Consider the following 16,895-nt stretch of genomic DNA (forward strand, 5'->3'; position numbering starts at 1 on the left):
ATTCAGAGTTGCTGGAGTCTGAAACTCATTTCCCAAGGTGGGAGTGATAGATTCTCTCTCAGCATTTATGTAGTTTTTAGATGAGCATTCAAAATGCTACGGCATAAAATGCTGCTGGCTGAGAATAAGAAACGGGATTTCCTCTCCTGTCAGGTTCCCTTTTCTTCAGCCCTTTGTTTCTTCCCCCATCCTAGCTTTTTATTTCATCATCCCTCCCCCACACACCCACCTTCCCCCTCACCTAGTCTCAACTACCATCTGCCAGCTAGTATCCCCCGATGGCCTCGTGGACACCGCAGAACCTGCAACCCGCCGGCGAATCGACCTCGGCTGCTGCCAGTCGCGAGTTCACAAAGTGCTACTTCTGTGGACTCAAGAAGCACCCCCGGAAACGCTGCCCGGCCCGAGAAGCTACCTGCTCCAGCTGCGGAAAGAAGGGCTACTTCGCCAAGGCCGTAAGTCCAAACCACGAGTGGGATCAAGCTGCGCCGCGTGCAAGGCATGGGGGTCACCATCTTGCCTGCACGCCACCACCACGTGCAAGACACAAGGGCGACCATCTTGGTCGGCACCACCTCCCACTGCCTATGAACCACGGGTGCTCACAAGGCAACCCATCGCGCTGGACCAAGACAGCGACTCAACTCTCACCTCCTGGACCCTCGACCAAAGCGCTCCCCACCAGCTCGCAAGGTCAATGATGGACATCCTGGTGGAGGGGCACAGGACAAGCTGCCTGTTTGACACGGGCAGCATGGAGAGTTTTATCCACCCAGACGGTGCAGCATTGCGGACTCGCAATACGACCGGTAAGTCAGAGGGTCGCCATGGCTTCCGGGTCGCACACAACAGACATCCAGGGGGGTTGTGTAGCTACACTAGTGGTGTAGGGCACAGAATATCGAGACTTTACGTTACTGGTCATGCCTCAACTTGTGTGTCCCTGTGCTATTGGGGCTCGACTTCCAGAGCCACCTGAAAAGTGCGACAATGGGGTATGACGGGCCCCTTCCACCAATCACTGTCGGAAATCCTCAGTTTTGTAGGAATATGTCACACACCCCGCTACTGACCACACACACACACCGACCCGCAGATCCCACCCAACACCATGCCAACAGCCGCACTACTGACCCCACTTGCTGCCTCTCTACCCTCAAGATCCCTCCCCCACCGCTGTTCGCCAACCTGACCCCCGACCGTAAACCTGTGGCAACTAAAAGCAGGAGGTACAGCGCGGGGAACAGAGCCTTCATTAAGTCGGAGGTGCAGCGGCTGCTCAGGGAGGGGGTCACTGAGGCAAGCACAAGTCCTTGGAGGGCGCAGGTGGTGGTTGTTCAGAACGGGGAGAAGAATAGGATGGTCATGGACTATAGCCAGACCATCAATAGGTTCACGCAGCTCGACGCGTACCCTCTACCCAGCATCACGGATATGGTCAATCAGATAGCACAGTACAAGGTGTACTTGACCATAGACCTAAAATCCGCTTACCATCAGCTCCCCATCCGCCTGGAGGACCGCCCTTACACCACCTTCGAGGCAGACGGCAGGCTTTATCAATTCCTGCACGTCCCCTTCGGTGTCACGAATGGTGTATCTGTCTTCCAGAGGGAAATGGACCGGATGGTGGACCAGTGCCAACTGAAAACCACGTTCCCATATCTGGATAACATCACCATCTGCGGTCACGACCAGCAGGATCACGACAACAACCTCCAAAAATTTTTCCAAGCAGCCAAAGCTTTCAATCTCACCTATAACAAGGACAAGTGTGTGTTTGGAACCACCCGACTTGCTATCCTTGGGTGTGTCGTGGAGAATGGAGTCATTGGTCCTGACCCCGACCGTATAAGCCCCCTGTTGGAACTCCCTCTTCCCAACACCCTCAGAGCCCTCAAAAGGTGCCTGGGCTTCTTTTCATATCACGCCCAACGGGTCTCTAACTATGCAGACAAGGCCCGCCCCCTGGTCAAGTCCACCACATTCTCCCTCCCAGCCGAGGTCCGCGCGGCCTTCAGCTGCATTAAAGAGGACATTGCCAAAGCAGCAATGCATGCGGTGGATGAGGCCATTCCCTTCCAAGTAGGGAGTGACGCCTCCGACTTCGCACTGGCTGCTACCCTCAACCAGGCGGGAAGACCAGTGGCGTTCTTCTCCCGTACCCTTCAAGGCCCTGAAATTCGGCCTCCGCGGTGGAGAAAGAGGCCCAGGCCATAGTGGAAGCTATTAGGCACTGGAGGCGCTATCCCACCAGCAAAAAGTTCACCCTGCTGACCGACCAGCGCTCAGTCGCATTCATGTTTAATAATCAACAGCGGGGCAAAATCAAAAATGATAAAATTCTGAGGTGGAGAATCGAACTCTCCACCTACAACTATGACATCATGCACAGGCCTGGGAAGCTCAACGAGCCCTCCGATGCCCTATCCCGGGGAACGTGCGCTAGTGCGCAGATCGACCAGCTATACGCCCTACATGTAGATCTTTGCCACCCGGGGGTCACCCCACTTTTCCACTTCGTGAAAGCCCGGAACCTGCCTTACTCCCTTGAGGAGATCAGGGTGCTGATCAGGGACTGCCAAGTCTGTGCAGAGTGCAAACCGCACTTCTACCGACCCGAAAAGGCACAACTAATCAAGGCCACACGCCCCTTTGAGCGACTGAGTGTTGACTTTAAGGGCCCCCTTCCCTCCACTGACCACAATGTGTACTTTCTTAACGTTATCGACGCGAGTACTCGCGGTTCCCCTTTGCCATCCCCTGCTCCGATACCACTACCATGTCAGTTATAAAAGTCCTGCGCAAGCTCTTCACTCTGTTCGGATACCCATGCTATATCCACAGTGACAGAGGGTTCTCATTTATGAGTGACGAGCTGCGCCAATATCTACTGGCTAGGGGTATTGCAACCAGTAGGACCACGAGCTATAATCCCCGGGGGAATGGACAGGTGGAGAAGGTGAGTGCCACGGTATGGAAGGCCACACTCTTAGCCCTCAGGTCAAAGAGACTGCCGGTCTTCCGCTGGCAGGAGGTCCTTCCCGAGGCACTCCACTCCATCCACTCCCTGTTATGCACGGCCACCAATGCCGCCCCTCATGAGCGGGTCCTTTCTTTTCCCAGAAAGTCGACCACTGGGACCACCCTACCAACTTGGCTGACGTCCCCGGGGCCAGTGCTGCTCTGGAAACGTGTGAGGAGCAATAAATACTCCCCGATGGTCGAGAGGGTTCACTTACTTCATGTGAACCCCCAGTATGCCTATGTGGTTTTACCTGATGGGCGGGAGGACACGGTCTCCATCCGCGACCTGGCGCCCGCAGCAGCTCCGGGCCCCTACCCTGAACACTCCATGGTGACTATTAACCCTGTACCCACCGATGTATGTACTTACGAGACACCGCGCACTCCAAGCCCTACACAGACACCACACGACATTCCCATACCGGGCACGACGCACACACACGAGGGATTACTGATGCCTAACGTACTGACACCTCACGTCAGGCCGGAGCCAGCACAACCGCCGTCGCCGATGCAATCACCACTGGTGCTACGTAGATCACAGCGACGGACTCGACCGCCTGATAGACTTAACCTGTAAATATACTTGTTGTAAATATTGTCAGTCACTTCACCCCGCAGGACTCTTTCAAAAAAGGGGTGAATGTGGTAAACTATATATATATACACACACACACATACACATCCATGTTGTAACTGGGTTACCTGTCTGGACACGCCCCTCTGCTGACTGCTCCTGCGGCTCCTCCCACGGACCCCTGAATAAAGGCGATTGTGCCATTGCTCCTCCTCTCAGTCCAGGGGCAGATACCCAGCATGGTGGAGATCACATTTTACTGCTAATAAAAGCCTTTCAGTATTTACTCTACTTCCAGGCTTTTGGAGTTATTGATAATGCGTCATTCCCCCACCTGTGCCACTGCCCCCCCGCCCCCGAACACTCCACAGGATTGAGACACAGCTTCTGGCTTTCTGCTCTTCTGTTTGTTAATTGAAAGTGATCTGAAGGTTCCTGCAGAGCCTGGATCAAACATGGTTTAAATCCAAGTGTAATCTGAATTGAATACAACATTCTTTGAGATTAACAAATCACAATTTAAAAGAAATGGAGCCTGAGTATTGGGGTCATAGTTGTTCTACATCATACAGCTCAGCTTTTTGTCACTCCTATAAATCTACATCTCCTTCTTTCAGCCATTGAGAAAACAAAACCGAAGGCCATAAAACTGTCAAAAGATCATTTAACTCTGTTCCTTTCCCCAATGATGCTGCCTAACTTGTGAGAAGCTTCAATATTTCAATCACTATTGCAAATTTCCTTTGTCTGCAGTTTTATTAAGTTAAAAAAAAACTATATCAGACTTTAAACTTAAACTCCCACTGCTTTCTGTGAATGTAGACCCTTAACAAACTTTTCAAAAATACTTCAGATTGCACCTTTTTCCTCTGAACACCATGAAGTCCACAAACCTGATACATGTTCCTATTAAATGTTATTTCATATATTTCATAAATCAATATATCAGTAAGCAAATGTACATTTAAAAGATCTTACCGTATTCTTGTTTCTTCCACTTTTCTCAACTCTGCATCTCTTTGCAGCACCCTCAAGATTTTTGCCTGCTCTTCCTCCGTTAGGTGACTTAGATCAATCATCTTTCCAGCTCGATCAGATTACTTGGTAAATGTAAAATTTCAAATTTTATTTCCGTTATAGATTCTATGGCATTGAAGAGAGGTCTTGATTCTTTTACATTTCTCTACTAATATTGTAGCTTGGCCCTCTGTAAACTGCAGGTGACAGGATAGTTTCTAAATCTTTACAAGGTAATGTTATTCTACTTCGTTTTCTTGAACATCAAAAATCATATGCAAAAATAACTTCTTCCTTTTTTTATTGCTTCAGGCACAAGTTCACAATGATGCAGTTTCTTCTGTGCAACCTGTACCTGGATGTTCCAGATAACATTCAACAGACTCTGAAACAGAAACAGTACAGGTGTTACCAATTAGACAAGTGTTTTAATGATCTAAAAGTTACTCATTTAAATTGAAGTTCAAAGATATTTTCCCAAAAGAAAATTCAACAATGTACTGTAAATTTCATAATATTCCTACCATACTTAACTAAATAAATCGTTGATTTTTTAAAAAATAACTACTTAATTATTTGTCCAATTTAAATTACCAATTTAATTCTCTCGGTCCCACATGCAATTATCTAAATAAAACAACCAAGTAAATAACTCAAAGACCCAGTCAACTGTGGCTATCACGAAGTCCAAGCAATAAACATGGGGGTAAAAGGAAGTAGAAATCTTCACAGACAGGACTCAATGTAGGAAATCACACCAAATACCCATGCTTACCTGGTATGGATGTTAATTGAAATCTTGTTCCTCCTTTGGATCCTGGTGACACCTGATGAGCTATGGTAGAAACATTCAAATATTAAAATTGAGATAAGCCAATGTCAAAGTTGTCAAAACCTGAATACAACTGCATGGCAAATATCTGCAGCATTCGAAAACAGTTAAAAAACTACTGAAAGTAAAAAAATAATTCAAAGTACAGATCGACCTTCACTAATCTGACTACCTGTAATCCGGTCCCTTCGATAATCCGGCATTGATTATGCTTAATGTAATCCTTCTGTAAATTCAGCATTTTCACTAATCTGGCACTCTTTAGGTCCCAGTGGTGATGGATTAGTGAAGGTCAACCTGTACCTAATATTTTTTAAATAATTTAGCTTTAAAATATGCTAAGGAATACTGCCAATTAAGAAAAAAATTAAACAATTAAATTAAAAATTGTAATCTCTCTTGCCTCTTGAACCATTCTTATCAATGAGGTTGTCTTCCTGTGTAGGACTGTCCTGGCATAAATTTTGCTGACAGAGACAGCAGATTCTCCTGCACAAGTGCTGAGAATACACCTTAACTACACTAAGAGTCTGCAACAAGTCCTTGGTTGAAGTGTAGTCATGAAAACCATCAGTGTGGAGCAGCCAAAGATTCAGACCTTGCACATATGAGAGAATTCCAAACCTGTGAACAACCACAAACCTCTCCAGTAAAACCCAATCTGTAGCTTACTGGCTGGTCTATTGATTCCCAGAAGGAAGAAATCAATGGCACCCCAGGAAAGCCATTGTAGCATGAACTTCCTCCAAAAAGAACTAAAATGTCTCCTCCCAAAATAATAAAATGCAGGAACAATCTCCAGTAACTCAGCAAACAGGGAAACTGAGAGGTTCTGGGACCAATAAAGCTCCTGATTATTTTTCTCACGTCATATAAATTGCCACCAGCAATTCCATTGTGTCGTTAAAGGAGAATATTGTATCATCTTCACAGATAAAGTGAAGTGTAACAAAATTAAATTGTAATAAAATCACTAAGTAATCAAAAGGGTAAGAGAAAGAGGAATCAATAGAGTATCAATAAGTATCAATAGAGGAAAAAGTACTGAGTAAACTAAGGATGGACAAAGTCATTGAACCCCACTCTCTGCATGCTATAGTTCTCAAGGCAGTGGCCTAGAAAGTGGATAGTGCTGGCTATTTTCCAAAATGTCCTAAATTCTGATGAATTGAAAGCAAACTGAAAAAGCAATGATTATTAAAAATAACAGAATACTTAGAAAAAAATCACAATGGTATTAGGTTGAGCCAAACTTAATTCAGATAAAGGAAAATTGCACTAAGAGTTTGTTCAAAATACTTGACAATGTAACTAGCTATATAAAGTGGAACCAGTGGTTGTAGTATACTGTATTTGGATTGTTATAGGATAAGGTAGCACATTAAAAAGATCGAAGTACAAACTATGTGCCTTGGAGATAATGGCAATATATTGACATAGTTAGAAGGTAGGTTAACAGGGAGGAAAAGTAGTACAAATATTAGTGTCCAGGATTAATACTGGGGCCTTTGCAATTGACAAGCTATGGACAGATTCTCTGGGGTCCTGTTGGTGGTCACTGCCATAACCGCGGTTACCTACCATCTTCTTTAATTAGAAGTTATTTGCATATCTACAAGGAGCTACCTCTGGCCACTCACCAATCTCAGCCCACTCCTACTAGTTTACTGAAGAACTTTGCTGCATTGCTAAGCTCAGGATGGATCATCACTGTCTGGACTATATTAAATTAAGTGCAAAGCAGAAAAAGACACAGGCTTATAGACACGTTAAGTGAATCGATGAAATATTGGCAGATATGTAAATGAAGGGGAATAGTGAGAATGTCTACTTTGATAGGAGTAGAAAAGTAGTTATTTTTTAATTGTGTAACATTATTAGCTCACCTGAGGACTGGGAGAAATTCAGAGTTCAGCAGAGGAGGACAAATGGCTTAATTAGGAAAGGGAAAAAAAGATTATGAGAGAAAACTGGCAAGGAACATAAAAACTGACTGTAAAAGCTTTTATAGATATGTGAAAAGAAAAAGATTGGTTAAGACAAATGTAGGTCCCTTACAGACAGAAACAGGTGAATTGATTATGGGGAACAAGGATATGGCAGACCAATTGAATAACTGCTTTGGTTCTGTCTTCACTAAGGAGGACATAAATAATCTTCCAGAAATAGTAGGGGACAGAGGGTCTCGTGAGATGGAGGAACTGAGGGAAATACATGTTAGTAGGGAAGTGGTGTTAGGTAAATTGAAGGGATTAAAGGCAGATAAATCCCCAGGGCCAGATGGTCTGCATCCCAGAGTGCTTAAGGAAGTAGCCCAAGAAATACTGGATGCATTAGTGATAATTTTTCAAAACTCTTTAGATTCTGGACTAGTTCCTGAGGATTGGAGGGTGGCTAATGTAACCCTGCTTTTTGAAAAAGAAGGGAGAGAGAAATCCGGGAATTATAGACCGGTTAGCCTAACATCGGTGGTGGGGAAACTGCCACAGTCAGTTATCAAAGATGTGATAACAGCATATTTGGAAAGCGGTGAAATCATCGGACAAAGTCGGCATGGATTTGTGAAAGGAAAATCATGTCTGACGAATCTCATAGAATTTTTTGAGGATGTAACTAGTAGAATGGATAGGGGAGAACCAATGAATGTGGTATATTTGGATTTTCAAAAGGCTTTTGACAAAGTCTCACACAGGAGATTAGTGTGCAAACTTAAAGCACACGGTATTGAGGGTATGCTATTCATGTGGATAGAGAATTGGTTGGCAGACAGGAAGCAAAGAGTGGAAATAAACAGGACCCTTTCAGAATGGTAGGCAGTGACTAGTGGGGTACCGCAAGGCTCAGTGCTGGGACCCCAGTTGTTTACGATATATATTAATGACTTAGATGAGGGAATTAAATGCAGCATCTCCAAGTTTGCGGATAATACGAAGCTGGGCGGCAGTGTTAGCTGTGAGGAGGATGCTAAGAGGATGCAGGGTGACTTGGATAGGTTAGGTGAGTGGGCAAATTCATGGCAGATGCAATTTAATGTGGATAAATGTGAGGTTATCCACTTTGGTGGCAAAAACAGCAAAACAGATTATTATCTGAATAGTGGCCGATTAGGAAAAGGGGAGGTGCAACAAGACCTGGGTGTCATTATACACCAGTCATTGAAAGTGGGCATGCAGGTACAGCAGGCGGTGAAAAAGGCGAATGGAATGCTGGCATTCACAGCAAGAGGATTTGAGTACAGGAGCAGAGAGGTACTACTGCAGTTGTACAAGGCCTTGGTGAGACCACACCTGGAGTATTGTATGCAGTTTTGGTCCCCTAATCTGAGGAAAGACATTCTTGCCATAGAGGGAGTACAAAGAAGGTTCACCAGATTGATTCCTGGGATGGCAGGACTTTCATATGATGAAAGACTGGATGGACTAGGCTTATACTCGTTGGAATTTAGAAGATTGAGGGGGGATCTTATTGAAACGTATAAAATACTAAAGGGATTGGACAGGCTAGATGCAGGAAGAGTGTTCCCGATGTTGGGCAAGTCCAGAACGAGGGGCCACAGTTTGAGGATAAAGGGGAAGCCTTTTAGGACCAAGATGAGGAAAAACTTCTTCACACAGAGAGTGGTGAATCTGTGGAATTCTCTGCCACAGGAAACAGTTGAGGCCAGTTCAATGGCTATATTTAAGAGGGAGTTTGATATGGCCCTTGTGGCTATGGGGATCAGGGGGTATGGAGAGAAGGCAGGTACAGGGTTCTGAGTTGGATGATCAGCCATGATAATACTGTAATGGCGGTGCAGGCTCGAAGGGCCGAAGGGCCTACTCCTGCACCTATTTCCTATGTTTCTATGTTTCTATTAAATGTTAGTGTTGAGAGGGACTTGGTGTCCTCTTACAGGAAACATTTAATATTCAGGTACACCTTGCAATTAGGTGACAATTGAATATTTTCCTTTTTGCAAAGCTGGGGTGGGTGTGTGCAGAAGAAGAATAAGTCTTCTTGCTAAGAATATACAGGACTTTGAAAAGATCTCATTCCGATTAATGCTTTCGGTTTTGGTCTGCTTATTTAAAAGACATATATATACTAATGCAACAAACATTTTACTAGATTGCATCCATTCCAGGTTTTCCTAGGTTATTCTACCCCATGTGCTGAGGTTTAGTCAGCAAACTAGAAATTCAATCTGTCTGGAGACCGACTGTGCCTGTGAGAGTACCAGCAACATGGGGGTGACACCAAAGCCAGTTTATCTCTTGGTACTGTATGTCTAGATCTTGGCTTGGGAACTGCATTCTCAGTAGGTGACACCTCAGAAAGCACAGGTGATGGGGGCGCACTGACTGTGTCATTTGATTTTACTAGAGATTCTGCAGTCATTGTCTCAGAATCCCATTCCATCTCTACAGCTAAGACTGGATCAGTCAGTTTGTAAACAAGAGAAAATCTGCAGATGCTAGAAATCCGAGCAACACACACAAAATACTGGAGGAACTCAGCAGGCCAGGCAGCATGTTTGGAAAGAAGTATAGTCAACGTTTCCAGCCAAACCCTTGCCTCCAGAAATTTGAGTGTGTTGGTTTTCAGTAGCCTCGAGAAGAGGGCAACAGCTGATCAACATGCCTCCTCTGGATGTTGTACTGCTAGTTTTCACTCTGTACGACAGCTTGTGCCACCACTATCACAGGTATCCACTTTGTTCCAGAGATATAGTTCCAGGCAATTACTCTCTCTCCTGCTGTGAAACTTTGTACTTCACTTTGACACTTTGCTTGGCTTTTCTATTCATTTAGTACAATCTGTTCTGTGTTTTGGGGTCAAAGCAGGATAAGCTGGATGTGAAGCTGTCTTTTAACAGTGCATTGGCTGGAGCCATTTTGGTGGTGGCATGAGCTGCGTTGTGGTTTGTCCGCAAGAAAGTACTGAGACACTGGTTGAGGGTTCCACCTTCCACTGAAGTCTTGAGGGCTTCGGTGTCTGTATGAATCGTTCAGCAAGGCCGCTGGTGGCTGGATGATATGGTGCTGACTTGATGTGCTGAATACCATTTGCTTCCATCAATGCCTTAAACTCTTCAGACAGGAGCTATGGGCCATTGTCACTTACAACCTATTGAGGAAGCCCAAAACGGATAAAGATGGAACGTAGCACCTCAGTGCAATTCTCAGATGTAGTGCACTTCGCGATGGCAATATTGGGCCATTTGCTGTGTGCGTCCCCTACAACTAGAACGTGTGCCCTTCTACAGGTCCTGCAGAATCTACGCGAATCCTCTGCATGGTTCTTCAGGCCATTCTCATGGATGCAAAGGAATAAGCTGAGGAACATTTCTCACTCGCTGACAATGTGGGCATGCTTTGGCCTTCTCTTCAATGGTTACATCCAGAAATGGTGACCAGAAATAGTTGCGTGAGATTACTTTCGCGTGCACTATGCCAGTGTTCTGCACGTAGCTCATCAAGCTCTCATAGACAATAGACAATAGGTGCAGGAGTAGGCCATTCGGCCCTTCGAGCCAGCACCACCATTCACTGTGACCATCGCTGATCATCCATAATCAGTATCCAGTTCCTTCCTTATCCCCATAACCTTTGATTCCGCTATCTTTAAGAGCTCTATCCATCTCTTTCTTGAAAGCATCCAGAGACTTGGCCTCCACTGCCATCTGGGGCAGAGCATTCAACATATCCACCAGTCTCTGGGTGAAAAAGTTTTTCCTCAACTGCGTTCTAAATGGCCTACCCCTTATTCTTAAACTGTGGCCTCTGGTTCTGGACTCACCCATCAGTGGGAACATGCTTCCTGCCTCCAGGGTGTCCAATCTCTTAATAATCTTATATGTTTCAACCAGATCCCCTCTCATCCTTCTAAATTCAAGTGTATACGAGCCCAGTCGCTCCAATCTTTCAACATATGACAGTCCCGCCATGCCGGGAATTAACCTTGTAAACCTACGTTGCACTCCCTCAATAGCAAGAATGTCCTTCCTCAAATTTGGAGACCAAAACTGCACACAATACTCCAACTCTGGCTTCTTAGTGATGGAGGAATGACAACACAGTAATCCAGTTGGAAACATCCAGCTTGGAATGCGACCTCTTCCCACCGAGATTGGTAAGGTTTCAGTTCTATGGTTGGCTCTCCTTTCAATTCGTGAGTTACCACTTTACATAGAGACATAGAAAACTTACAGCACAATACAGGCCCTTTGACCCAACATGCTGTGCCAAGCATGTACTTACTTTAGAAATTACCTAGGGTTACCCATAACCCTCTATTTTTCTAAGCTCCATGTACCTCTCCAGGAGTGTCTTAAAAGATCCCATCGTATCCACCTCACCACCATTGCCGGCAGCCCATTCCACGCACTCACTACCCTCCACGTAAAAAACTTGCTCCTGACATCTCCTGTGTACCTACTTCCAAGCACCTTAAAACTATGCCCTCTCGTGTTAGCTATTTCAGCCCTGGGAAAAAGCCTCTGACCATCCAGACAATCAATGCCTCTCATCATCTTATACACCTCTATCAGGTCACCTCTCATCCTCCGTCCCTCTAAGGGGAAAAGGCCAAATTCACTCAAACTATTCTCATAAGGCATGTTCCCCAATCCAGGCAACATCCTTTAATTCAAACAGGGTCAGTACACGTGTGCTTCTGGACTTGCACCACAATTAATTAGAGCTGTATATGCTTCCTTGAAGTAAAAGATCTTTTTCGGGGATGGCCCAGGAGTTGTAACAACTAAGGGAATTCTGGATAGTGTACTAGCATTTCAATGGTGCTCGGACCTCCTGTACTTTATATTGTACCGATGTGCAGATTGAAACAAAGCCCAACATTGCATTTGACTAGCAGCCAGGTTAGAAAAGCCTACATGTGGATGAAAGATTGAAGTCAAGTAGCGATGTTCCTTTAATCAAAGGTTGATAGAGCTCACACTTGTCCGCCCAGACCCTTAGCCCACATTGCTTGAGTCCTTGTAGTACAGCATCCAAGTTTTGTAGGAGTTCACGCCCAGTTTTCCCAGTAATGAGCAAGTCATCCAAATAGCATTGTTCCTCTGTCAAACCCCTCAGGATCTGGTCCATCACTTACTGAATAAGTGCAGAAGCCGAGGGGATACCAAACAGAAGCCTTTGGTAGCTGAACGTTCCTCACTATTGTCAACAGTTCCTGTGACTGTGGTTCCACGTGAATCTGTAAGTATGTTAGACACAAGTCAATCATGCTAAATGCCTGTCCTCTGGCCAATCCTGCGAAAAGACCAACAATGAGGGGAGGAGGATATTGCTCAGCTGTAAGAATTGGTTTAATGGTCACTTTGAAGTCTCCACAAAGCCAAAAAGACCCATCCTTTTTAAGGCAGGAATCACTAGAGTTGCTCATTTACTTGCACACACTGGTTCCAATACCTGATTCTGGACCAGTTTTTCCAATTCATCCTTTACCTTCGGTTTGAGGGAATATGGCCTGAGGCATTTGAGTGTTTTGTTGGGCTTAACAGTGGTTCCTGGTTTTCCATCAAATACTTCTGCATCTTTCTTCAATACCTCTTGAAGACCAGTGCTCCTATCAATCAACGTGCCAGTTGAGTTTGAGCAGCTTCAGCCACAGGGTCCAGAACCATTGGGTAACTACCTTTAACAATGTACAGTGGGCGTTTATTTGTTCATTAATCTCCATTGCTCTCCTCACTGGAACAACCTCAACAGTACAAGTCTTTGAAGTCAACCTTCCCCTTCTAGTGTAAAATGCTGTTATCTCTCCTTGTGAACTATCTCTGACACTAGCAATACTGCAGATCCCAGTCCACGTGCATCCTCACTGTGGCCCAATCCAACTGCAGGGTCAACCAATAATCGTCTTTGTGTTCTGAAACAGATAAAACATGCAAAGCTTCTTCAACCAGAGTGGGAGTCACTAAGTCCATCTTCATTATGCTCCATCTTGTTCATATTTCATTTTTCCAAACATCATTCTTCTTTATTACAGTGTTCTGGATAGACAGTGTCTTTTCACTTTTACAGGCACATCCAATACAAACTGGGCAATCTAAATCCTTATACCAGCATTTTTTTGAAGAATGCCCAGTTTTGACACAATGGTAACATTGTTTGCCAATAGGCATCTTATTCTTAAAATCAGTAGAAACTTTATGAACTTGGGAAATTGCACTTAGTAGCTCTGCTTCTTTAGCTACTATTTCCGTAGATGTATTAATCTCAATTGCCTTCAGTAATGTTAGTCTTTCTTCTGAAACGTTAGCAAATGTTTTTGAATTGCCTCACTCTGCAGGCCATATACGAGTCTATTACGTAACATGTCATTCAGCAACTGCCCAAAATCAGTTCGGACAATTGCTTCAGTATCGCCACAAAATGTGAAATAGAATCAACTTCCTCTTGATTCCTTTTAAGAAATTCTGTCCTCATCTGGCTGATCGACAGACTTAGCAGGTTGCACTGGACTGTGTAATAAATTAAATGTTTCTGTAACCATCACAGTCAGAAAAGTTGGAGCATGAATATTATCTGAAATTTGATTTGCCAGTGCAAAATATTCAAATTTTTCAGTATATGAACTCCACTGCTCCATCGTTTTGTCATACGACCCCATACTTCTAAACATTGTCGCCATTTTTCAAACACAATTACAATTCAGAAAAGTTAACTAGTCTTATCCGTCCCTCTCCCCCTTCTCTTATGTTTTATTTGACTGTCGCGTTCGCTTTGGATTCTTCACTCACCACACTTGCTGCGGCTGTTTTCTTTTCACTCACACACATTATACCACCAGCACTGCGCACTGACATTTCTTGCCGAAGGGAACAAAACAATAAATATTGCATGAGAAATTGTCACCTCATCGCTAGTTGTTATGTTTCTGGTTCTGGGAATGCAGGGGGCTGTGAATAACACACCCAAGAGACCGAGAGGTGAGGAACAAACATGCACTGTTTATTTTGCCTGTACGTCATCTATCTAAAATGCCCTCTCACATTATGTTCAGTACACAGCACACAGGAAACATGACAGCAAGCATAAGGGTCAAAATCTACAAGAATACATAACACACTGAAACAGTAGTTAGCCTTTTTTATAACTTTTTAACTATTCCAATGGAACTTCGGCTAATTGGGACAGCCGCTTAATTGGGCAAAAAAGGTACTGGCCCCGATATGTCCCAATTAACCAGAACCCACTGTACATACAACCTGTTTTGACACTATTTGTGACAACAGTGGGACAGTAACTGCCCTACGGTCCAAGTGGTATTGGAGATGAAGACGTTGTATGTGTTGGGTAACATTATCAATGTGTGAATGGGAAAGATTGGGAATAGATTTAGTAGTTGTAAAATAGTATTTAAAATAGGCACAGAGGTATACCAACAGAACCAGAATTGATATGAACCACAATCTGCAATCTTCTACCAAATCCTTCAGTCCACAGTATCTTCAGACATGAGGACCACCTGCAGCTGAATCTAGAAAAGCATACTAGGAGCTGCACTAAGCCGACTCGATGGCAATGTGCCAACTTGGTAAAGCTACTAAAGTACTACTTATACACCAATCCACGTGAGGACTTTGCAATAGACAGAACCAGGCCATTCTAAAACCAACAGATCAAGGCTCTGCCACATCTATTTACAGGTAGTTGCAGGCAATTAAGCAACATGCATACATGCTGAATTAGTGAGGTGAGTCACAAGTTACCAGCTTTAACAACAAAACATGATTCACTGGCATGGCAGCAGGAAGCATTAAATTCAGTTGAAAGCATGGGAAAAGCATCTCCACTGGAAGGATTCATGCTTCGCACAAAGGAAAATGACAGCTGGAGGCTGACCATCTCAGCCTGATTGTATCGTTATTGGAATTGGGGTTTCTAAGGACACCCAAACTTTTCATGTCTGATTTCAGATGAAAGCTGCTCATAATGCCACTTATTCAATATTGAACAGTTGGTTTTGGAACATCTGTCTCATCCTTCATCTGGGCTTTGTTTTCCAATTTGGTCCTCTACGTCATTCAGACCTACTCTCCTACAATGACTCAGTAAACTTAACAAGAACTTGAGCAATTGCATCTCCCTTTTGACTGGAATCAACACGAAGTTCAACATTATACCACCCTCTTTTTTTGGGAAGTTAGCATTTTCAATGTCCAGTTGTTCAGTGCCATTGTTCCCGCATACCATTTTCCTTTTTACTTGCTCAATTATCTACTATGCAATTTCATCTCTTGATTTTATTTTAAACTTTCTTCCCTTCCCAACCCACTTTAAGAGTCTGCACTTCTTAAGATGCAAAAATGTTTGAAAATGCATCAAGTTCTGATGAAAGATCATTCCCTGTGTACATACATCTACTGATGCTTCTGGACACATCTTCAGTGATGTTCCTGGAATCATCGGGTGTTTCGGGTCTTTCAACATCATACAACCTCCTCCAGTGACCCAGCCGGGGCTGATCAGACCCCAGCTTGTGTCCAGATGGCTAGCTACTTGTGACTCCATGGCTCCCCTCTTTTGAGCCACAGCCATCTTGAGGCCCTCTCTGCCGCATCGGTGGTACTGCGGATGGCTCTCCTCTTCCTCTCTCCCTCGATGCCCAAAATGCTGAAGGCTCTAACTAAAGAACGGGCTACGAATCCCCTACAACCAACCTCCACTGGGAGACACCTCGCTCTCCATCCAGCCTGCTGACAGTTGCTGACCAGTCCTGCGTACTCGGAGAGCTTCCCTTCAAAGGCCTCTTCCAAGCTATCTTCCCATGGGACCGTCAGCTCCAGCAGCACCACTTGCTTAATAGACTCAGACACTAGGACAATGTCTGGTCGCAGGGTGGTGGCTGCGATATGGTTGGGAAACTTCAGCTGCCCTTCGAGGTCCACCAACAGCTGCCAGTCCCTTGCAGAGGTCAGAATGCCTGCAGGTGTTCTTTTGGCAGGTATTGGCTGCTCCCCAGCTCTGACAAAGGCAATGGCCTGCTTGGAGGGTCGGGACCGCTTCGCCCACTCAACTCCCGCGCTGACGGCTTCAGTGATGGTCTTCAGGACCTGATCATGCCTCCACCTGTACCGTCCCTCACCAAGTGCCCTTGCACAGCCGCTGAGGATGTGCTCCAGGGTTCCTTGCTTGGAGAACAGTGGGCACGCAGATGACTCTGCCTTGCCCCATGTGTGCTGGTTTGATGGGCTTGGAAGCACATTGTACACTGCCTGGATGAGAAATTGGATGCTCAAATGATTTTAAAGTTTATAAGTTGGATTTACAAGATGCTGTTTAGTTTTGTGTTGCCCGATTGAAAATATACCAATTACTGAGTGAAATGCAAGTGATGACCGTGCCCTGAGCTATTTCATGCCATTTCCTGACCAATTACACTTGGTGCATATGACACAATATCAACATCAGATACACATCACATTACATCATT

The 16,895-nt window shown here is 44.8% G+C and overlaps 1 protein-coding gene across 9 annotated transcripts in view; it reads right to left on the bottom strand.

Annotated features, from left to right (window-relative positions):
* Positions 1-16,895, bottom strand: part of LOC140200263 (synaptotagmin-like protein 2) — a 106,948-nt gene that overhangs the window by 67,667 nt on the left and 22,386 nt on the right. For all 9 annotated transcript variants that reach the window (XM_072263318.1, XM_072263320.1, XM_072263322.1 and 6 more), the window contains exons 3-4: positions 5,397-5,456; positions 4,583-5,006 (exon numbers count right to left, since the gene is read on the bottom strand). In XM_072263318.1, the coding sequence (XP_072119419.1) occupies positions 4,583-4,683 (101 nt within the window). In that variant the 5' untranslated portion in view covers positions 4,684-5,006; positions 5,397-5,456. The remainder of the gene's footprint in view (positions 1-4,582; positions 5,007-5,396; positions 5,457-16,895) is intronic.

This window comes from Mobula birostris, chromosome 7 (assembly GCF_030028105.1).
Source record: "Mobula birostris isolate sMobBir1 chromosome 7, sMobBir1.hap1, whole genome shotgun sequence".
In the NCBI taxonomy this organism is placed as follows: Eukaryota; Metazoa; Chordata; class Chondrichthyes; order Myliobatiformes; family Myliobatidae; genus Mobula; species Mobula birostris.